This window comes from Hypanus sabinus, chromosome 1, assembly GCF_030144855.1.
Source record: "Hypanus sabinus isolate sHypSab1 chromosome 1, sHypSab1.hap1, whole genome shotgun sequence".
NCBI classification, from domain to species: Eukaryota; Metazoa; Chordata; class Chondrichthyes; order Myliobatiformes; family Dasyatidae; genus Hypanus; species Hypanus sabinus.
The window spans coordinates 56,576,662-56,600,326 of record NC_082706.1 but is presented as its reverse complement, the minus strand read 5'-3'; the positions used below and the strand labels follow the sequence as shown (position 1 = coordinate 56,600,326).

Below are 23,665 nucleotides of genomic sequence, written 5' to 3'. Positions count from 1 at the left end.
GATGACTGATCTGGGTTCAATTCCCATCACTGCCTGTAAGGAATCGGTACTTTCTCCCAGTGAACACTTGGTTTTCCTCCGGTGTTGTGGTTTCCTCCCACGTTCCAAAGACAGACAGGTGAGTGAGTTGTGGCCAACACTTCCTGACTGCCCAGTGCATTCCTTACTGATTTGATTGCATGCTAAATGATGATATCACTATGTTTCAATGTACATATGATAAATAAATGTATTATTTCAGAATGGTGACTTTATGGAGAGCAGACTGAGCAAATGATCAATGGTGGATGGAGAAAGGGGTTTCAGGTCTCACTGCGAACACAGCTGAGGAGCTACAGCATTGACACATTCCACTGGGAACAACATGCCCTGTGTCATCATGTTTGACATCCCCACCGAGACAGCAGTGCTCACTTGTATCAGCAATGAGACTGGGGCTGCACGGCCGTGTAGTGGTTAGCACAACGCTTTACAGTACCAGTGAACAGGGCTCAATTCCAACCACTGCCTGTTAGGAGTTTGTCCATTCTCCCCGTGACTGCGAAGGTTTCCTCCAGGTGTTCTACTTTCTTCCCACAGTCCGAAGATGTAGGTTTGTAGGTTAATTGGTCTTTGTAAATTGCCCTGTAATTAAATCAGGGATTGCTGAGCAGTGTGACTGGAAGGGTTTAATCTGTGCTGTGTCTCAATGGAAAAATAAATGAATAAGTGGATAGATAGATAAATAAATAAATAAATAGATAAGATAATTAATTAATTGATCTGAAAAAAGATGAGCCAATTTTGCTTGAGTATCTCCACACTCCTGTTAGCTGTGGGACGGACGAGGGCCCAGACTGGTCTAACTGACCATCTCGATACACATTGTCTCACCATCAATGTCACCACCTTACTCAAATCAGCTACATACGGACAACAAAAGGACACCCAGGACAAATGAGGTTGTCAGAGAGATTCTGTACCCTTGGTGAAAGGCAGGAGAGAGTGATGAACAAAAGGAATGAGAGTAAAAGCTTCAGTGCAGAAATTACCTCATCAAAACCTGTGTATTCTTGAATTATTAAATAACTTGGAAAGTCATGGTGTTGTAGCATTTCACTTGACAATATTACAGCTCAGAGTGCAGGGGTTTAGAGTTCAATCCTGGCATCATCTACAAGGAGTCTCTGTGTACCTTCCCCATGGAATGTGTGGGTTTTGTCTGCATCCTCCGGTTCCCTCCCATAGTCTAATGACGTACCAGGTATCATTGCAACAGACGGCTGTGCAGGTCAAGTCATTGAGTATGTTTAAGGTGGAGACTGATAGGCTCTTGAATCTGAGGGGTGACTTGATAGACCAAATTGCTTAATTCTGCTCCTATGACATATGTTTTTATTGGTGGATTAATTGGACTTTTTATGTTGTTCCATGATCGGGTTAGAGATAACTAACAGTAGATTGGACATTGCTAGGCATTGTGGTTTGAAGGGCCGGAAGAACCAAACCTGTGCTGTATCTCTAAATAAATAAAATCACAATTTTGTTTTCAGAAGACTGTCCAAACTTAGAGTTAACCATGGATATGAACAATACCCAATCATTTCCACATAAGAAAGGACATTTAAAATGTTTACTAATTTCAGCTATATTCATAACCTGACGGGTTAAGTTTATCAGCAACGTGGAACAAATTTCAGATTTCCTGTTACAACACACACTCTCAAGGGGATTTCCAGCTCCTCTGCTTGACATTGCAGTGAAGTGTGAGGTACTCTTGCATGATAAATGTACCATTATTGATTCATCTAGTGCTGCATAACTGGGAGTCGTAGTGTGGATAAGCTCCCACTAACTATTAAATGCTGCTACTGGGGTGCATGTGACATGGCCTCTGACAACCAAGTCCAACTCCTGGACTTCACAAGTGGCTTTGCTACTAGTTCAAAGTTAATTTATTCACCATATGCAACCCTGAGGTTCAGTTTGTTGCCAGCATATTTAGTATGTTCAATAAGCATAATATAATCAATGAAAGACCACACCCAACAGAGTGGACAACCAGTGTGTATTATGAAATGCACCCAACCGTGCCAGATTTTGGGGCTTAGACACTCTAACTCTCCGTAGTATGGATAGTTGGCATGGCCTTTTTAAAGATTCAGCCCACCCTGCTGACTGGCGGCCATGTTTTGGGGCAAGGATTTAATATTTACGGAACACTTGAACTGAAGTTTGGAGCTCAATAATCAGCTCAATTTTGGATCCTCATCTACCGCCTAGCTGAAAACCTTGTCTTCATTTCAGTCTGGTATGATGTATCGATTCCAGTCTCCGATACTCCAGCACTTGGGTCTGAACCATCCTCCCGTTGATCTCTTGTCAGAGTGTGTAAAAACAACAATCTGTGCGAATACAAAATAAAATAATGATGATAATAATAATAATAATAATAATAATAATAATAGATAAATAAGCAACAAATGTCAAGAACATGAGATGAGAAGTCTTTGAAACTGAGACCATAGATTGTGGAACACACACAAAATGATGGATGGACTCAGCAGGCCAGGCAGCATCTATGGACGAGAGCACAGTTGACATTTTGGGCCGAGACCCTTGTGTGTGTTGCTTTGATTTCCAGCACCTGCAGATTTCTCTTGTTTGCAATAGGCTGTGGTAACAGTTCAGTGATGGGGCAAGTGAGTTCATTCCACTCGTTCAAGAGCCTGATGGTGAGAGGTAACAACTGTTGCTGAACCTGGTGCTGAGAGTCCTGAGGTTCCTGTATCTTCTTCTGGATGGCAACAGTGAGAAGTGAACATCACCTGGGAGGTAGATTGTCCTGATGATGGATGTTGTTTTCCTGCGACAGTGCTCCATGTAGATGTGCTCAATGGTACGGAGGGCTTTACCGGTGAAGGCTTGGGCTGTAGACACTTACTTTTGTAGAATTTTCTTTTTAAGGGTATTGGTGTTTCCCTACCAGGCTGTGATGCAGCCAGTCAATATACTCTCCACTACACATCGATACAAGTTAGTCAATATTTTAGATGTCATGCCAAATCTTTGCAAATTTCTAAGTAAGGTAGTAATCTCGGATTACTGCCTGTGCCACATGACAGTGAGTATAGAAATAGAATGAGGTGAAGGATAAATAAGTGGCTGAGGGATTGGAGCAGGGGGCAGGGATTCAGATTTCAGAATCATTACGACCTCTTTTGGGGTGGGTATGATGTGAACAACAAGGATGGGTTGCACTTGAATTTGAGGGGGACCAATATTGTAGCGGGGAGGTTTGCTGAGGCTTTTAGGGAGAGTTTAAAATAGAACTGCTGGGGGTGGGAATCAAACTGAGGAGACAGAGGAAGGAATGGTTGTCTCAAAAATTGAGCAAGCTTGTAGGCAGTGTGAGAGGGAGGATAGGCAGGTGATACCGAAAAGATGCCTTTAGATCGATGGATCGAGATGCATCTATTTTAACACAAGAAGCATCATGAAGAAAGCGGATGAGCTTAGAATGTGGATCAGTACTTGGAGATATGATGTTGTCTCCATTACAGAGACTTGGATGGCTCAGGGGCAGGAATGGTTACATGGAGTGCCAGGCTTTAGATGTTTCAGAAAGGACAGAGAGGGTGGCAAAAGAAGTGGGGGCATGGAACTACTGATCAGAGATAGTGATATGGCTGCAAAAAAGGAGGAAGACATGGAGGGATTGTTTACTGAATCTCTGTGGGTGGAAGTTAGGAACAGGTTGGGGTCAATAACTCTACTGGGTGTTTTTTATAGACCACCCAAAAGTAACAGGGACATCGAGGACCAGATAGGGAGACAGATTCTGAAAAGGTGTAATAATAACAGAGCTGTTGTAGTGCAAGATTTTAATTTCCCTAATATTGATCGGCATCTCCCTGGAGCAAGGGGTTTAGATGGGATGGAGTTTGTTAGGTGAGCTCAGAAAGGTTTCTAACACAATAAGTACAGTTTGTAGATAAGCCTACAAGAGGAGAGGCTGTACTTGATTTGGTATTGGGAAATGAACCTGATCAGGTGTCAGATCTCTCAGTGGGAGAGCATTTTGGAGATAGTGATCACAATTCTATCTCCTTTACCATAGCACTGGAGAGGGATAGTAAGAGACAAGTTAGGAAAGCATTGGAGTTTGGAGTAAGGGGAAATATGAGGCTATCAGGCAGGAGCTTGGAAGCATAAATTGGGAACAGATGTTCTCAGGGAAATATATGGCAGAAATGTGGCAAATGGTCAGGGGATATTTGCGTAGCATTCTGCATAGGTACGTTCCAATGAGACAGGGAAAGGATGGTAGGGTACAAGAACCATGGTGTACAAAGACTGTTGAAAGCCTAGTCAAGAAGAAAAGAAAAGCTTACAAAAGGTTCAAAAAACTAGGTACTAATAAAAATCCAGACAATCATAAGGCTAGCAGGAAGGAGCTCAAGAATGAAATTAGGAGAGCCAGAGTGAGAAGGCCGTGGCGAGCAGGATTAAGGAAAACCCTAAGGCACTCAACAAGTATGTGAAGAGCAAGAGGATAGAATGTGAGAGAATAGGACCAATCAAGTGTGACAATGGAAACGTGTGTATGAAACCGATGGAGAAAGCAGAGGCACTCAATGAATATTTCACTTCGGTATTCAATACGAAAAAGGAACTTGGTGATTGTAGGCATGACTTACAGGAGACTGAAAAGCTTGAGCATATAGCCGTTAAGAAAAAGGATGTGTTGGAGCTTTCAGAAAGCATCAGGTTTGATAAGTCACCACGACGAGATGTACCCCAGGCTACTGTGGGAGGTGAGGGAGGAGATTGCTGAGCCTCTAACAATGATGTTTCATCATCAATAGGAACGGGAGAGTTTCCAGAGGATTGGAGGGTTGCAGATGTTGTTCCCTTATTCAAGAAAGGGGGTGAGGTAGCCCAGGAAATTATAGACCAGTGGTTAGTAAGTTGATGGAGAAGATCCTGAGAGGCAAGATTTATGAACATTTGGAGAGGCATAATATGATTAGGAATAGTCAGCATGGCTTTTTCAAGGGCAGGTTGTGCCTTATGAGCCTGATTGAGTTTTTTGAGGATGTGACTAAACATAATGATGAAGGAAAAGCAGTGGATGTATATTATATGGATTTCAGCAAGACATTTGATGGTGAAGTACCCCATGCAAGGCTTATTGAGAAAGTAATGAGGCATGGTATCTAAGGGGACATTGCTTTGTGGATCCAGAACTGGCTTGCCCACAGAAGACAAGTGGCTGTAGATGGGTCATATTCTGCAGGGAGGTCAGTCACCAGTGGCGTGCCCCAGGGATCTGTTCTGAGACCATAACTCTTCATTACTATTATAAATGACCTGTATGAGGAAGTGGAGGGATGGGTTAGTAAATTTGCTGATGTCATAAATGTTCGGGGTGTTGTGGATGTAAGAGGTGTGGAGGGCTGTAAGAGGTTACAGTGGGACAGCAATAAGATGTAACAATCCAACAATAGTGATTGGGGTTCTGAGACTGGGTCGATTTCACAGTCTGTAGAAGGTCAGATGTGGCAATTGCAAAGTCACTCTGAGACTATCTGAGACTATTGTAGATGATTCTGACCATATTAACCAGAACATGGAGGGTGAGTATGCAGTTTATCATTTCCATCCATTCATCTCTCCATTGATTCAAACATGGAGTACTTGTCTATCCCAGTAAACACAGACAACTTCTTAAACTGAGAGGAAGGAAGAAGAGAGAGATATTAAATAAACTATAAACTCTGCTAGCTTCAGTTTCACAGGGCAGTGGCAGCAGTGATGGAGGTAATGTCGCAGTCACTAGTGGGACATCTGTTGGAGAGGAAATAATGAACACGGGGGTGGGGGAGAAAGACAGAGGTGGGGCTGGTCTATAGATTGAGTCCTCTCCTTGATAAAGTATCAATGAGGAAAATATGGAAAGTGTATTTGAAAGGACTGCAATTACACTGGGAGATTTTAATCCACATATTGATTGGACAAATCAAATTGACACGGTATAGTAGAAGAACGTATGATACCCGTCAGGGCTCTGAAGCAGTACACTAATGAACCTAATCAGCCACAGGTTGTTTTTTATTATGTGATGTGTATTGAGGGAGAATTAAACTGAAACGTGTTAAAGGATCATGAGGAAGTAGTATAAGCTACATGGTAGATTTCTAGTTCCATTTGAGGGAGAACCCAGGTCCAAGATGAAGACAATGACAACAAATACAATGATGATGATGTGACAGTCCAGTTGCAACGGGGGACTGATTAAATCAGCTGACAGGCAGGTCCGTAGTTGGACAATGACAGATATTCAGACAGTTGCCCCATAATTCTCAACAGAATTGTATCCCAATCATAGAGAGTGATTCCATCGGGAGGAGGTGCAATCCATGGAATTCCACAAGGAATGTCAAGGACATTTTAATTGGAAACAGGAAGTAGGAGGGGACCCAGTGGGAAGTAATAGGCCGGTGAAAGCGTGGAATAGAGGAAGTCGGGGGGGGGGGGGCTAAATTTGTTTACCAGCAGGAGAAATCAATATTCATGCCATCAAGTTAAAGGCTACCCAGTAGGTATTGCTCCTGCACCCTGAGGGTGGCCTCATCTTAGCACAAGGGAAGGCCATGCCCAACATGTCGGAACAGGATTGAGAAATGGAATTAAGACATTGAGCCACCGGGAAGTCCCATTTGCGGCTGATTGTGCAGAGGTGCTTGATGGAGTGGTCCCCCAATTTACGACAGGTCTGTTACTTGATTTCCTGTCCATTATTCCCCTCTCTTACTTCTTCTCACCCGCCTATTACTTTCCCCCCTCCTTCCCTTTCTCCTATGGTCCACTATCCTCTCCTAACATGCTGCTTCTTTTCCAGTCTTTGAATGTTGAGGTGATAAGCGGCAGGAGACACTTATTCTTTTTGGTGATGCTACTCAGACCCCTGTAGTCAACGCAGGGGCGCAGTGAGCCGTCCTTCTTCCCCACAAAGAAGAAACCTGCGCCTGCAGTGGAGGATGAGGGTCGGATAATGCCGGCCGCGAGAGAGTCATTTAGCCAAGCCTCCATTGCTTTCCTTTCTGGCCGGGACAGGGTATAGAGGGGCTCCGGGGAAAAGGTCAATTGCGCAGTCGTAAGATTGGTGTGGAGGTAGGGAATGAGCCCGTTGGTTGCTGAACACTTCTCCCAAGTCGTGATACTCTGCTGGACCCTTGGATAAGTCGGGGTTTCAGAGGCAGACGCGGTCGCAGTGACTTTCACAGAGTAAAGAGCCGATTGAAGACAAGTGGAGTGAGAGAACGGACTCCAGCTAGTTATCTTCCCGGTGGCCCAGTCGATGTGGGGATTGTGGCGGCTTAACCAGCGGTACCCAAAAACTATAGGAGCTTGAGGAGAGGAAATTAAGTTAACTTGTACCTGCTCCCGAAGGTTCTCGGAGAGAATAACAGATGGGGTGGTATGCAGTGTGTGACCCGGACCGTCTACCATCCAGAGCCCAGACTTACAGAGAGATACTCAACGGATCCCAGGGAATTCCGGCCCGGGAGACTATGTCTTCAATCACTTTCAGTCCGCTAGAGCTGACAGAGGCAGGGACTATCTTTGGTTGTAACATAAAGCCACTGGAGTCTGCATACGGGTTCGGGGGACGGAAGGGAATGTTGTCTGTCTCACCCTTCTACTGGTGAGCCTTCCCTTTTTGGCCGAAGGGGACGGGTAGCACGGAAGTGGTCAGACTGGCTGCAATATAGACACTCACCGGCTCTCAATCTCTGTCGTCATTCTGTGGGGGAAAGGCGATTCCGACCCAGCTGCATGGGTTCCTCTCACGGGGCGGGGGAAACGGCCGGATTGGGAGCTAGTCTAGGAGAATGGGAGAATAAAGTTGCATTGTTCGCTGTGTAACCAAAACTATGTAACCAGCCTTGTGTTTGCTATTTGCTATGTATCCAATTTATTGGCCAGAATGTAATCTCTGTATTGCCTCTGTACTATTGAACGCATCAGTGCCTTGATAATGTAGCTACAGTGAAAAACCAGCCTTTTATTTACTATGTATCCAACTTATTGGCCAGAATGTAATCTCTGTATTGTCTCTGTACTATTAAACGCATCAATGCCTTGAGAATGTAGCTAACAGTGAAAGTAAGCATGTAGAGATAACGGTGGTAGACGGGATCATGAAGTGGTGTGATGGTATGGGGACCAGTCAAGGCCGGGAAGGGGGACACGTGTTCCAGGGAGTAGACTAGAGCGAGTATGGGCTATGGAGTGGTGTGATGGTATGGGGACCAGGCAAGGCCGGGAAGGGGGACTCGTGTTCCAGGGACTAGAGCAATTATAAGCTACTGAATAAAAAATACTGGTGGCGAATCAAGAAGCTGATGTGCTGGTGATAAGAGGGTATGCTAATGTAACTGAGATAAGAAAGTACTATAAAGAATACTGTGTACTAGGCTCGGTGGGCAATTAGTGACACGTTCATTAATTGTCTCAGCTTTTGTTTGCAGATAAAGGCTTCAATTTCTCGAAGAATTTCTGCGTCTCCTGGTTATTTCAAGAAACCACGACAGGAGCAGGAGAAGAGAGGTTTGTGCTGGTGGGAGAAGGTAATGAACGCCATGGAGTGGCCAAAGGTGGTGGACAACCAGATCTCTCCCTATGGAGTTCTCGAAGGTGATTGTCCAACCTGGTGGCAAGGGAGATCAGGGAATCCAGGCTGTCGGTGTCGTCTCTTGCCACCAACTCATCTTCTACGATGTCACTGAGACCATTCCAAAATACCCCTTGGAGTGCCTCATTGTTCCACCCTGAGTTGGCCGCTAATGAACCAAGCTTTATTATTTCTGTTCTTAACACGTCAGGCAGAATTGTTTTTCCTTGTCATCCTTGTCAAACTTCAGAAGTCCAATGTCATGCTGTTCAATCACTTCTGGTCTGACAGTTCGAGGCTCTTTGACACCATCCAGTTCACTAGGTTCAGTGTCGTCAGGTTCAATCTCGTCAGGTAAAATCTCGTCAATAAACTCAACAACATCACCAACACCGTCGTCATCCCCTCCAGTCACGTCCACGTTCTCTGTGGCAGCCTCACTCTTAATCTCCTCATCGTGAATTTATCTGACTTGACTTCCTCCTCGGCTTGTGACGCATTTGTACTTGATCCACCTTCGGATTCTAACAAACCTGTAGCGGGTGCAGGCGACTCCATGGAACGAGTCGAACTACTTGTTCCGGGCTTTTCAAAGAAGGGCATGAAGAACTTGCTCGACTTTTTGGCTTCCTCCGCCTCCAACTTTCGTCTCTTCCGTCCTTCAGCTCCACTTTCCTTCTTCTTCGTGAAGAAACGTTTCATGGTCTTCTTACACAATGCTCTGAAATAAGGCCATCCTAGTGCTTGTCACCCGTGATAATCAAAGACAGATCATACATCTGAAGAAACTTATTTTCTCACTATCCGAGGATGTCTTGTCTGACTTTAATAGAAACTGCTCAGTGGCGCCCCCTTTAAGTGGTGCCCAGGGCTCGTGCCATACCTGCCATACCTCAGATACGCCACTGCCGAGCACCAGTTTTCCCAAACCCACAGAGAGTGAAGGAATGGGAATTCACCCGGTGGTATGTAGGATCTGGAGGTTAGCAACATGTGGTGAACTACGTGTGCCTGTCTGGACACGCCCCCTGCTGACTGCTCCTGTGGCTCCTCCCACAGACCCCTGTACAAAGGCGATCAGAGCTTGGGCCCGGCCTCTCAGTCTCCAGGATTTAGTATGGTGGTCACTCACTGCTGCTTCCTTCTTCCAGTCAATAAAATCGATATCTCGCCTTTACGTCTCAGAGTGAGTTATTGATGGTGCATCACAACATTCCCCAGTGGAACAATGAGGCAGAATTTTCTCGATGGACTGTCCCGTCCCGTTTCCTGATCGTGGGTAATAGTATTGCAAACAGCGTGAGAGGCTCCCGTTTCATTAACTGTGAATGTCACTTTAAGAAGCTGGACTAAGTGACGTCAAAAAGGCGGGGCTGGGTTCTGAGTGACAGCAGAAGAGAGCGAGAGAATATTTATGAACTGTGTTTTGTATTCGAAAAGCTAGTGTGTGGATCAGTGAGAGAGTCTGCGACTCTGTAACCAGACATGGGTCTCCCCCATGGTCTATTATCATCGTAAAGCATCGGACCACGAGCTTGGGACAGGCTCGTTGCAAATTACGTACAACTTTGATAGTTCTCCCTGGCCGGAGAATTATTGAAAGGTCGACGCAGTGCCTGTGACTAAAGTAACTGTCACTTTGATCCATTCTTGAGTTTAGAAGTATTGGTGGCGATCACATTTTAGTCTTCCCGTGTGCAGGGGTGAAGTGACGACCACTCGTGTCAAAGGACACTTCTCTGGATACTTCGGCGTGGATTCGTGGGATTTCGACATCGGACGGCGGTGCTGTCGCTCAGTCTCTTCCCTCTCGCAACTACGTCTCGTTATTATTACCACTGGACTCTTAAGACTCGTTTTGGGAAGAGACTTTCCAGACTTGTTCCTAAACTTAATTGTTGGGAGCTGCATACACATTCACACACACACTTTTATTTACTCTGACAAATTGTTTTATATATTAAGTAGTTACTAATAAAAATAGTGGTTTTAATAATAAAACCTGCCTCCAGTTGTGATCCATTATTGCTGGGTCTTTGTCAGATTGGAACAAATTTTGGAGTATTTTGTTTTGATGGCGACAACGGAAAGGACTATTTTTGTGAGTTAACATGCCCGCCGCGAAGGGTGTCGCTGGATCCGAACCAATAGCAAAAGCGGACTGAAAGCGATGTCACAGTAAAATTCTTATTGGTTCCTGTGTTGCTTTGATCACCCTGTCCAAGTTCGCACATCGACCAGTCGCAAAGTGGAAGTACAAGCAATACGTGGAAGTACGTGGATTCCGCAGGCTAAAGGCGCGGTCAACACACTGGCGACGATCACTGGGTTTACACCGCGCCAAACATGGGAAGCAGTGAGTTTATATGTTCAATTCGTTACTGAGATAGACCCCCCCCCCCCGATAAAACAAAGACATTCTTTGATTAAAAACAAAAAAAAACTTTCACATTGCATTTCAGATTTTTCAAAGGACGGCTGTTTTCAGTATCCAATCATGGATAAGCGGTAGGTTCCCATAATCAGGGTGTGTCATCCCAACTCGACAGAAGTCAATGTGATGATTTCGTTAACCCATTTTACCCACTCAGCTAATGCTCTCTCTCCTGGTCTCTGGCAGGAAATTGGACACTCTGAGGAACTATTTATGTAACTACAACCCTCCTGAGGGCTGTGGAGGCTGTATAAACATCCTGCTCTTCGGCTTGGAGGCGGGTGGGAAATCATCGACCATCAACACATTCCTCTCGGCTCTGGATCCACAAGGAGCGACCATAACCTGTGTCCCGACAGGAAACAATCCCGGGTCTCTCACACCAGAGGTACACACACTGCGTTCAGTTTAATATAAGCACACAGAATGTACTTGTTGCTCTATTCACTGCCATTCATGTACCGGAGTGTCCACATCGGAGGCAGTGAACGGTCCAATAATCCCCACTCCAACCTATCGTGTGGAAAGCGCCTCGGGAGCACCTGAAGCTGGGAAAGGTGCCATTTAAATACAAGTCCCCCATATCAGTGAACAATTCGCTGGAAACTTAAGGGGAGGGGGAGATGGAGGAGTTGTAAAAGACATTATCGACCCCCTAGACTGAGTTCAGTGGTTGAGAAGATGTTAGAGTCCATTATTGAGGATGAAGTTTTGATACACTGGGAATCACGTGATAAAACAGGACACAGTCAACCTGGTTTACTTTAGGGGAAATTTGCCTGGCAAGTCTGTTGGAATTATTTGAGGAAGTAACAGGCAGGAAAGATAAAGTAGAGTCAATGGATGCTGCTCTCTTGGATTTTCAGAAGGCCTTTGACAAGGTGCCACACATGAAACTGCTAAATAAGTCAAGAGCCCATGGTATTACAGGAAAGTTAATGGCATGGACTGAAGATTGGCTGACTGGCAGGAGGCAAAGAGTAGGAATAGATAGAGCTTTTCCCAGTGACTAGAGGTAATCACAGAGATCTATATTGGGACTGCTTTCTTTCACGTTTTATGCCAATGATTTGGAAGATGGAATTGATGGCTTTGTGACCAAGTTTGTGGTTGATATAAAGATAGGTGGAGGGGCAGGTCATGCTGAGAAAGCAGGGTGTATTCAGAAGAACTGAGACAGATTGGGAGAATGAGTGTGTGGTGTGACATTTGCAATCATCCAGTCCTCTAGAACCATTCAAGAATATAGTGTTTCTTGAACAATCACTACTAATGTCTTCAGGTACCCTTTCCAGAACCCTGGGGTGCAGTTCATCTGGTCTAAGTGACGTCTACCTTCAGATCTTTCCACTTCCCAAGCTCTTTCTCCTTACTAACAGCAATTACACTCACTCCTAGTCCCTAATATTCTTGAATTTCTGGCATACTGCTGGTGTCTTCCACAGTGAGGGTTGATGCAAAGTACTTTGTGAGCTTGTCTGCCATTTCTATGTTCCCCATTACTACCTCTCCAGCATTATTGTCCAGTGCTCTGATGTCCACTCTTGCCTCTGTTTGACTTTTATGTCTGAAAAATCTTTTGGTGTCCTTTTTATATTATTAGTTAGCTTATCATATTTATTCTTTTCTATGCTTATGGCTTTTAAAGTTGCCTCCTGTTGATTTTTAAAATCTCCCCAATCATCCAATTTTGCACTAATTTTTTGCTACTTTATATGCCCGCTCTTTTGCTTTTCTGCTGTCTTTGACTTTTCCTTGTTAGTCATTGTTACCTCATTATGCCCCCTTTAGAATGCTTCTTTTACTTTGGGGTGTATCTGTACGATACCCTTTGAATTGCTCTGTCAGTACCTTCAGTTGAACTTTGTCTTTTTGTGTGTTTTCCACCTAGCCGTCAGTCTATGGTTTTGTTTTGCCATGTGCTCTTGTTTGTTATCATTTTCCATGTGCTCCTGTTCGACTGAGTACTTTGCTTCTCACCTGATTCTCATTATTGCCTGTTTTGCAGCCACTTTGTCTCATTGTGCTCCACCTATCATCTGCCTCTTCGTTTATTGCTCAGTGTATTTTAGTCCTGTATTTTTACCTGTTTGTTGCCAGATTGTGCCAGTGAGTTTTCCTGAGTCTTTCCAGCATTTGTATCTGTTCTCTGTCCATCCGAATATTGACTCTGCCTGTTTCCCAATTCTGGTTTTCTGGATTTCTCTGGAATATTTGATCTCTGCCTGAACTTTGATGCGAACTTTGTTGCCCCTCTGGATTTGCTACTCAGTGAATATCACAGTGAGCACAGTCTGCGATTGGGTCCCTGCTTCAGCACCTTGACATACTCCCAGAAACTCCAGCCATTGCCATTCTGCTGTCATTCCTGTTGGTGTCCATTCTAATGAACTTTGACTAGCACTCCTCTCTGTCATAAGGTGGGTGTTGAGAGCAGGCCCAAATGCAAGACACAGACACTGAGTACTAGGGACAGGACTAGGTGTGTCAAGAAAGCAAGGGAAGTGTGGAAGAAACGACACTGCACAAGACACAGGCCCTGGGAGATACTAGGATACAGGGCCTGGGCTAGGACTAGACTAGGAAAGCGGGACCTAGACAAGGAACTAGGAACCTGGACAAGGACTCCGAGCCAGAGAATGGACAGGGACCCGGAACCTGGGTTTGACGTTGACTTGGACTCCGGATCTAGAGGACAAGGCATGGCAAGGCAACACGACTGGACGTAGGGGCAGGATGCGGGACGTCTGGAGCGGATGAGGACATGAAGCTCAGACTTGGGAGACTGAAACACAGAGCCTTGGTCTTGGGATACAGGAATGTGGAACTCAAAGCCCTGGTCTTGGGATACAGGAATGCAGAACACAGAGCTGGGACCCCTCCTTGGGAACAGGTTGTAGGGTCAGGACTCATACAGAGAAAGCTGAACACAACAAGACAGTTCCCAACACTGGGTAGTGGCAAATGGCCGGACCTATCTAGTGAAGGCAAGGACACAAAAAGACCGTTCCAAACAACAAAAGACAGTTCCTTATCTGAATACAGCAAGGCTCCAGTCTTGTTCCGGCAGTAGAACTTGATGGTGAGAATAGGCAAGGATGCAGGCGAGACTTCAGGCAAAAGTTAGCAGGTGTGGTTCCAGGCAAGGGCTACAGAAAGAAGGGGAAGGGAAGGAAACAGTCCAGGCTCCAGGAAGCAGTAAAGACAGCCTGGCTTACCCAATGGAGGCAAGGACAGGAAGGGACAGATTGAACCACAAGGTAACAGCAATGACTGCCTGACTTACCCCACAGAAGCAAGGACAGGATATTGACAAGACAAACCAGCACCCACACTTGAACCCAGGGCCACTTATATTCCCAGACAGAGGATGAGACTCAGGTGCCTATGATTAAGCCCAATTGAAACATGGGACAGCTGGAATACCCGGAGTCTGAAGTCTACGGACTGGACCATGAACTGGAACACAGAGTTCATGGACCGGAACATGACACTCTCAAATAAATCACTTTTTATTTTCTACTGCTCAAACCTTCAGGTGAATTTGATCATATTATGAACCCAGCCTCATAAGTGTTCCTTTACCTTAATCTAACTAATCAAATTCAATTTATTTCACAGCACCTAGTTAGAATGTCATTCTACAAATTCCTTCCCTTGAGAACATTCCCCATTGCTTTTTCCATGGATGCTGCCTGATCTGTTTAGTATTTCTACATCAACTTCTCGAACATCTGTTTATTACCCCCTCCTCATTCCCATTTCCCTCTCTAACCTCATCCCCTTACCTGCCCACCACCTCCTTCTGCTGCACCTCCCACTGCCCTTTCTTCCATAGCCTTTTCAGATTCCGTTTATTGTCATTTAGAAACCACAAATGCAACGCCGTTGAAAAATGAGACAACGTTCCACCAGAATGATATCACAAAAGCATATGACAAAACAGACTACACCAGAAAATCCACATAATGTTTGGCAATCCCAAATCCAGAATCCAGAGAGGCTGCTGCATATTAATATTGTGCTACCATCTTCACGCGTTCCACGGAAAGGAGCTCCAAAACCACCAGACAAGACCAAAAACTAAAGCTCAAGACCTGCACAAAACCACATCGTTACAACATATAGTTACAACAGTGCAAACAATAGCATAATTGATTTAAAAAAAGTCTATGGGCACAGTAAAAATAGCCCAAAGATATTAAAGGATTATAAGTTCAAAACAAATCACTACATAGTTTCCACAAGTCCCTAGAGTCCCGACAGACTCGCCATCCCACGCCGGCGGTAGAAGGGAATACCCCCGCTATGGACTTCCACGGCGCTGCCCAACTCAGCCTCGCAGACGCAGCACACAATGAAAGTGACCTGACCGCGGCGGACTCCGAGTCCATCGAAGCTCCGAGCCAATGACCATCCCCTCCAGCACAGCTTCTCCGAGCACCATCCTCTGCCAAGCATATTAAGACGGCCCCGCCAACGGCCATTGGCAGCGTGACCCCGAGGACTGGGGGCCTGTTCTTCTCAGCAGAGTCCCGGATCTCACAACAGCAGCAGCTACGAAGAAGGTCTTCCTGGAGATTTCCCGATGTTCCTCCGTGTTCCCACATCTATTTTCAATCGATTATGATTGCGCACGGCACCCCAATTCACAAATAACATATAATCAGCTCCGGAGTGGCCGCTGCCAGCTGCGTCGTGCCACCATCTTGGAAATTCTCTATTTTGTCTTCTCCTATTAGATTCCTGCCTTCTCCAGCCCTTTATCCTTTTCACAAATCAACTTCCCAGCTCTATACTTCACCCCTTCCAGTCTCTGAGTTTCACCTATCACCTGCTACATTGTACCTTCCCCTGCTCTCTGCCCACCTTCTTACTCTGACTTCTCATCTTAATTCTTCTCCAGTCCTACTGAAGTATCTCCGCCTGAAATGTCAACTGTTACTCTTTTCAACAGATGCTTCCTGGCCTGCTGAATTCCCCCAGCATTTTGTCTGTGCTGCTTGGATTTCCAGCATCTGCAGTTTTTCTCTCATTTGTGATTCTCCACATTCTCTGTTTGTCTCACCCCTAAAGTGTCTTTATTAATTTGGTTTCCTCAGTGAGCTGGAGGGTTTCAGATTGAACGGTGATTTCAGAGATTGAAATACAGTAATCTAGAGTAATGCTGCTGCAGTCAGAGTGTCTCAGAGTCTGTACACTGAAGATTCATCTGCCCTCTTTAGGGGTGTAAACAGACCCATGGCAGCAAGGGAAGCAGAGTTCCCTTGTGTCCTGGGACGTCCTGTCACTGATGGAAGATCAGGAAGTTCTCCAATGTCCTGTTGACATTTTTAGCCATCATTCAACACCACAGAACAGATATTCTGCTGCTCACTGTTCTGTAGTTTATGGAATCTTGCTGTGTAAACACTGTCTGCCTTGTGTTCTACATTACACAGAACTTCAAAATCATGAAAGGTGCTATACAAATGCATGTTTTGAAAATTTACAGCTCAGGTGCTACAGAGCAGGGAGTTTAAAGTTTTGGGATTCAGCTGGATGGAATGCTCTGGGAAACACAGATCAGACAAAGAGAGTGTTACAGATGATCCTGGAAGGGAGAGTACCCAAAAAAACAAACGTAAGTTTCCTCCATGCTTCACATTTCTGATACAGACCACCGGAGTTTCATTAAGCACTGGATAAACTTGTAGAGAAAGGAGAAATGGCTCCAAGAAAAATTTCTACAAAATAACCATGGTTCAGAAGACTTTGATCCATGTTCAATGGAGATGAAGCAACAAGCAGCGTTGAGCGAAGGTTGCACTCTGTAATAAAAGTTATGTTATTCCAGGATAACAGTAACAAGTGAGTAATACACAGGGACACATTGACAGAGATTAGTCCTGGAGTAACACATGGGGACACAGTGAGAGAGATTAGTCCCAGAGTAACACATGGGAACAGTGGCAGAGAATAGTCTGGGAGTAACACACAGGAACACAGTGACAGAGATTGGTCGGGGAGTTCCACACCACTCTCCCTGGTGTCTCTCCACCAGCCGTCCCAACCTCGCCTGCCCTCTACACATTGTTGGGACAAATTGAGCTCTTGTCCCTCTGAGGGAGGAGTGAGTGGTGTGCTGACATCCTCCACATGATACAGGTCAGGATACTGAGCAGTGATGGGGAAATGGATCAATCCCAGCAACACATGACCCCAGCATCCACTCCACTACTAGAGAAGGTCACAGGGTCACCTGACCCGATGATGGTCTGACCCCTGCTCCAACTCACCTGGAGCAGCTCCTCCTTGTCTCCCACGTTGCCTTCTGCTGGCATCATTATGGTCCATCCTCTCCACGGTGTGGGGTTTGGTGTTGGAATTCTGTGTGTGGCCATGAGATCATGTCTTACTTCCAAATTGATGTGAGAACAGACACTCAGGAGTCAATGGCCATAGACCAATAGAAGAAGGATGTTGAGGTCCAGACTAGATCAGTTCTCCTTACTGAATTGGAGGAGATGGCTGGGGTTAGTGGAGGGATGGTGGGGTGGGGCTGGGGGGTGTTTGCTCCTGTAGGATTTTGTAACCTTTACTTCCATTTAAGAAAAACCAAAAGCAGACACCTTAAACTGATATCATTATGTCAGACAACGTCTCTTACAGTGAACACAACTCAATGATGGGACAGAGGGGACCCACAATGAAAGTAACCGAAAAGTAACAGTGAGCTGGGGAGAGCAACATTCCCAGCTGAAGACTGTCAGGGACAGAGAGACTCCATTGATCCCTGAAGCAAGAGTGAGGTCAGAGCCCATCTGGATCTCAGTAGATCAGTGACCATGACCACTGGGCTTTGTCTGATGGTACTGGTCCCTCCAGTCAGTGTTCACCTCAGTGCTGAGTGATTGTGATCATCGGTGTTCTTGCTGCTTCCTCTGTAACCAGTTCTTCATTGTCTCACTTAGTTACACCGTTTCAATCCTGACTCGGATTTTGCCAACTATCCTGTTATGCCAGAAAATGTAATTCATGGAGTCGCATTCATTTTTGACATGAACACTATAGACTGCATCAGTGAGGAACAAATGAATGCATTTAAGGAGTTACAGACGATTGTTGCACAGAAATGTGAGTGTTTTCTTTGCTGTGTGTAAGCATTGTCACCACGATGCGGTAGATTGATGATGATACCTTGATTACCTTTCTCTTCCAGATACTTACAGGGTTGTGATTGGGACCAAGTTTGAAGTACTAGGGATACAAGAGAATGACCATAAGAGTATTTATGAATACAAGCCACTGCAGGATAAGGTAATGATCACACTGATGTCTTGTGCATGTTGTTGTGTCGGAAACACAGCAGCCAAACTGTGCACAGCAAGATTCCACTGATAAATGACAGGGAACTGTTTCTCTACTTATGAATCCAGAATTTGATGCACAACTTGTCATCTCCCTGAGGAGTTGATAAGTTCATTAATACCCATGTGCTTCCTCTCTCTCAGTTTACAAAGTTGTCAGAATTGACTGGGATGGAGAAGCGTTCCATGTTTGTGGTTTCAAATCAATGGAGAGGTGATCAGATCGAGATGATCAAATGCATCCTTGCTCTGTACATTCTGGAGAATATGATCAGAAACATTGACAAGTTTCTCAAAGTGACTAAGTAATGGCTACACCTGACCTTGTACAAAACTGTTGAACTGATCCTGTTTCAGGAGCACAGTCAATGTTTTAGCCTGATATAGAAGCTCACATCTGTAAATCAGCCGTATGAAGGAGACTGAAAGCTGAGGATTTTTCAATTATAGAGATAGAAAGTTTCAAAACGTCACACAAATTCCCTGACTCCAAAATGAAGACAGTTTGAAATCGGGTTTACTGTCATTGATTAATATGACCTGAAATTTATTGTTTTGCAGTAACAGTGCAATGCAAAGACATAAGAGTTACGATAAATTATAGAGTACTACAACTCAGAAACAGGCCCTTCTGCCCATCTAGTCTGTGCTGAATGGTTATTTGCTGACCCAGTTTACCACATTATGAATGAAATTGTTCATATACTGTAGATGAAAAACAGCAATGAACACTACACTGATCCCTACGGTACACCACCAGTCAGAAACCTCCTGTGAGGGAAGCAACTATCTACTACAGATCTCTCTCTTCTCCTGATAAACCAATGCTGTGTAAAGGGGGGTATCTTTTTTTCCTTTGTTTTGCATATGTTAATCAAATGCCTTCTTTGTTTTGTTAAAAGTAGGAATGCTTCTTTGTTGCAAGAGAGTGCTGGAAGCTTGTTTAGGTTAAAATTTACTGATAATGAGAATTGTATTCCTTTGTAAACCAATTGGGATTAATATTGTTCTTTCTTCTGAGTCTGTAAGCTATTGTTGGTGGGCTTTTGGGGAGATCGGCGCGAGGGGATGAGAGAGAGAGGACGTGATGCTGTGAACTGAGAGGGGAACGGACCCCAAGGGGGGGTCCAAGGCCAGGAGGTACCCCGAGGAGAGGAGACGAAGATAGATATGCTTGGTTGACCACTTCGGGTGGTCCTGAGCTGTGAGTCGAGGAGTTCAGAAGGGATTGAATGGTGGCCAGAAGACTTCAGTAATTGAGCTCCAATGGTTGTGCATGAAGTGGTTTGGACTTATCAAAGTTTGGCGCCTTTGCTTTATTTTCTTTTCCTTCATGTATACTGTATTGTTATTAATTACTTAGTTATAGTAATCTTTATAAACTGTAATCATTTAGTCGCATATGGTGTCCTGTCTATTCTTTGGCAAGGCGGGGACATCACACAGCATCCACACGAGCTGAATACCCAGTTTGGTTGGGCCGAAGGCTGCTCCCCCTAGACGAGAATGAGTTGAGCGAGCCCGAGGTGACCCAGCGGGTTACAGCTGAATCCAATTCACTATTGAATGCCAAGCAACTGAACCTTCTGGACCAGCCTCCCATCCAGGACTTTATCAAAGGCCTTGCTAAAGTCCATGTGGACAATCCATGTTCACTGCCTTTCCTTGTAACCTCCTTGAAAATCTGCACAAGATTTGTGAGACACGACTCACCCAACTAAGCCTTGTCTAATTATTCTAATAATTATTATTGACTAATTATTATTCTGTCTTGTGACGTGAAATCTGTTATCCTGTGATACAACTACACACGGATACAACTACAACAAAACTATACAAATTAAATAGAGCAAACAAAACCATGAGGAGGTGTTCATGAAACATTCTGAAGTCTGACAGTGGAGGGGAAGAAGCCGTCTCTGAATTGTTACCTTTGGAAATTATCCGGTAAACTTTGCAAAAGAGGGCCCAAGTGAAATCGACCAATGGAAACTTCCAATATTGAGTCATTGAGTTGCCAAGAAACAATGACACTGTGGGTAGGGTTTAACTAATCTGACGGGGACATTGGAACCCGAGTGATAGGGCAGAGGATGGGGAAGATCATATGCAAGTAGACAGAGTGTACAGTGAGAGTGTGAGGAAGGACAGGCAGATGACAGGGAAAAATTGCCATCAGTAGGATGGGTTGAAGTTTGTCTTTAAACCAAATACAGGTTGAATACTCCTTGTCTGGAATACTTGAAGCTGGAAGTGTTCTAGATTTCAGATTTTAGAATATATCAGGAGAGACCTTGGGATTGCCATCACTTAAGACTGAATTTGTGCGCTCCCGGTAAGCAGTCTTTGTCTTACACTTGTTCATCACAAGTACCTAATCATTTGTACTGTTCAGTACAAACCATTCATATAATGAAAGTATAATGTGTACAGGTTAACAAAAGCAGCACAGCAGCATTGGGAGAATACCTGAATCAGCTGTTCAATAACAACAAACAACGGGCTTTCAGTCTCCATCTATGGAACATGTTTTGATTAAAAGGTTACTGTACACTGTATTTGCATTTTAATTCTTATAGATTTTATGTAAGGTATAAACAATCAGCAATGTAGACTTGTTTTGTTGTTAGATTTTCATCAGCGATGATCTTCACAAACTCATCAGTTAATTTCTCTGCTACTTTGTGATCAGCAGATGCTTTATCTTTAAAACTTTTTTAAATCTTTAAAAAAAGAATGCTAAGTCTTTTATTAAATTTCTGCAACCAGCCTGTTGAATATTCACAAGTGCCTCAGGTTTCAGTTTGTTGTAACAGATCTTTGCTTGTTTCATGATTCGCAGACTGTTATGCAGCATATGTTCACTCTGATGCTGATGAACCATGCTTTCAATACACAATTCAGAGACCTTCTGTGTCTGTGAGGCAGAGACCTGTGCATCACCTGGAAGACCTCCCGGTAATTTTCCACTCATGATGTCACATTGACACTAAAATCAAAATTCAGATTTTAGGTTGTGGCTGGCTTGGTGGTGTAGTGGAATCAGTGCTGGACTTTGGAGCGAATGCTCCTGAGTTTGTATCCAGCTGGCTCCCTTGCATGCTTTCCATCCATACCAGGTTGAGCACTGAGCTAGCAACTCGACCTTGTATAAACAAGAAAGCCTGCTAAAGTAACGTTGACACAACTGCGTCCCGATAACTCTACTCGGAGTTAAGGGCTTTCCTCTTCTGCTTAGTTTGTGGGATTTTGGAAATTCAGATGAGGGCAATTCAACCTGTCATCTGTTCAACAATTTGGAAAAGTGAGGATGAAGTAAAAGAGTCCAAGAGAAATAACAAATGTCTCCATAATAAATATAAAAGTAAAATGTTTAGGAACAAATACGAATTTAACTTCTGTTAAAATAGGGGCAAGATTGTAAAGGGTGATGAATACAGGACAGTAGCTGTTACATTTGAATGCATGCAGTACAAGGAATAAGGTCAATGGCCTTGTGGCACAGTTAGAGATTGGCAGGTATGACGTTGTGGGCATCTCTGAGTTGTGGCTAAAAGATCATAGTTTGGAACATATTCTATCAAAAGGACAGGCAGGTAGGCAGAGGGTGTGGCGTGTCTCTGGTGGTAAAAATGAATCAAATCCTTATAAATAGGAGGCATAGGATCGGAAGATGTAGAACCCTTGTGCGTAGAGTTAAGAAACTGCAAAGGTATAAAGACCCTGATACGAATAAAGTACAGGCCTCTGAACAGTAGCCAGGATGTGGTATACAAATTACAACAGGAGATAGAAAAGTCACATAAAAAAGGGAATGTTGCGATAGTCATGGAGGTATATTGGGAACATCCGGTTGGTGCTGGAATCCAAGGAAAGGAATTTGAAGAATGCTGATTAAGTGCCTAGTTGTTGAGCTTGTTGTTAAGCCCAGAAGGAGAAAGGCAATTTTGTACAAGATGTTGTGTAGAATCGGATTTGATTAGAGAGCTAAAAGTAAAGGCATCATTGGGAGAGAGTGATGAGAACATGATAGAATTCACCTTACACTTTGGGAGGGAGAAACTACAATCAGATGTATCAGTATTACAGAAGAGCAAAAGGAACTACAGAGGGAGGAGAGAAGAGCTGCCAAAGTTGATTGGAAGGGGCCACTAGCAGGGATGAAGGCAGAGCAGCAATGGCTGGAGACTATGGGAGCAATTTGGAAGGCATAGGATAGGAACAACTGAAAGAACTAGTTTGCTGAAGAGTGAATGAGGCCACCGTGGCTACCAAGGGAAGTCAAAGCCATCATAAAAACAAAACCAATGGCAAAACTTATTGGGAAGCTATTAAACACCAACAGAAGACATCTAAAAAAGGATGGAAAAGATTGAATCTGAAGGTACACTAGCCAACAATATAAAAGGGGTACCGAAAATGTTTTCGGTTATATAAAGAGTTAAGGAGCAGTGAGAGTGGATATTGTACCTCTGGAAATGATGCTGGGGAGTATTGAGGGAGAAAGAAATTGTGGACAAAGTCAATAAGCATTTTGTGTCAGTGTTCACTGCACAACACACCAGCAGCATGCCGGAAATTCAAGAGTGTCAGGGGGCAGAAGTGCATGTGGCCACTTACTGAGGAGAAGGTGCTTCAGAAGCTGATAGGTCTGAAGTTAGAAAATTTACCTGGACTAACCCAGGGTTCTGAAAGAGGCAGCTGAAGAAACTGTGGAGACATTAGTAGTGATTTTTCAGTAATTTCTAGATTCTGCAATAGTTCCAGAGTACTGGAAAATTGCAAATGCCAACCCCCTCTTTAAGAAGGGAGGGAGGTAAAGACAGGAAATTATAGGTCAGTTAGCCTGACTTCAGTGGTTCAAAGTCCAAGGTTCAAGTTTGTTATTCAACCATACATGAAGCTCATGAATACAGTCAAACAAAACAGCATTACTCCTGCACCAAGGTGAACAACACAGCACCAAGAGTCACACCAAGATATCAGAAAGATACATTCACACAGAAAAAAATATAGTCCAAGATCTTGAGTCCATGAATGTCTGCAATCAAATATATCTTGCCTTTTGCTGATTGAACACTGGGGGGGGGGGGGGGGGGGCAGCACGACTTCAGCTTGGACACCACACCGCCTCCAAAGCCTTTCTCCTGCGCAGCTGTCGATAGGCGACATTGTGGCTTGAGGCCTAGTCCTCGCTATGACTGAGGCCACACAGCTCCCGCA

General features: G+C 44.4%; 1 protein-coding gene across 2 annotated transcripts; it reads left to right on the top strand.

Annotated features, from left to right (window-relative positions):
• The first annotated feature begins 10,807 nt into the window (after positions 1-10,807).
• Positions 10,808-19,843, top strand: LOC132394010 (uncharacterized). Of its 2 annotated transcripts, XM_059969614.1 has the most exons (7): positions 10,808-11,015; positions 11,122-11,167; positions 11,280-11,481; positions 16,588-16,716; positions 18,047-18,209; positions 18,295-18,392; positions 18,587-19,843. In XM_059969614.1, the coding sequence occupies exons 1-7, from the start codon at positions 11,006-11,008 to the stop codon at positions 18,749-18,751; spliced, it is 813 nt and encodes a 270-aa protein (XP_059825597.1). In that variant the 5' UTR covers positions 10,808-11,005; the 3' UTR covers positions 18,752-19,843. The 2 variants fall into 2 exon arrangements, with proteins under 2 accessions (XP_059825597.1, XP_059825608.1); XM_059969625.1 differs by lacking the exon at positions 16,588-16,716 and having other exon boundaries at positions 10,874-11,015.
• Positions 19,844-23,665: the final 3,822 nt, after the last annotated feature.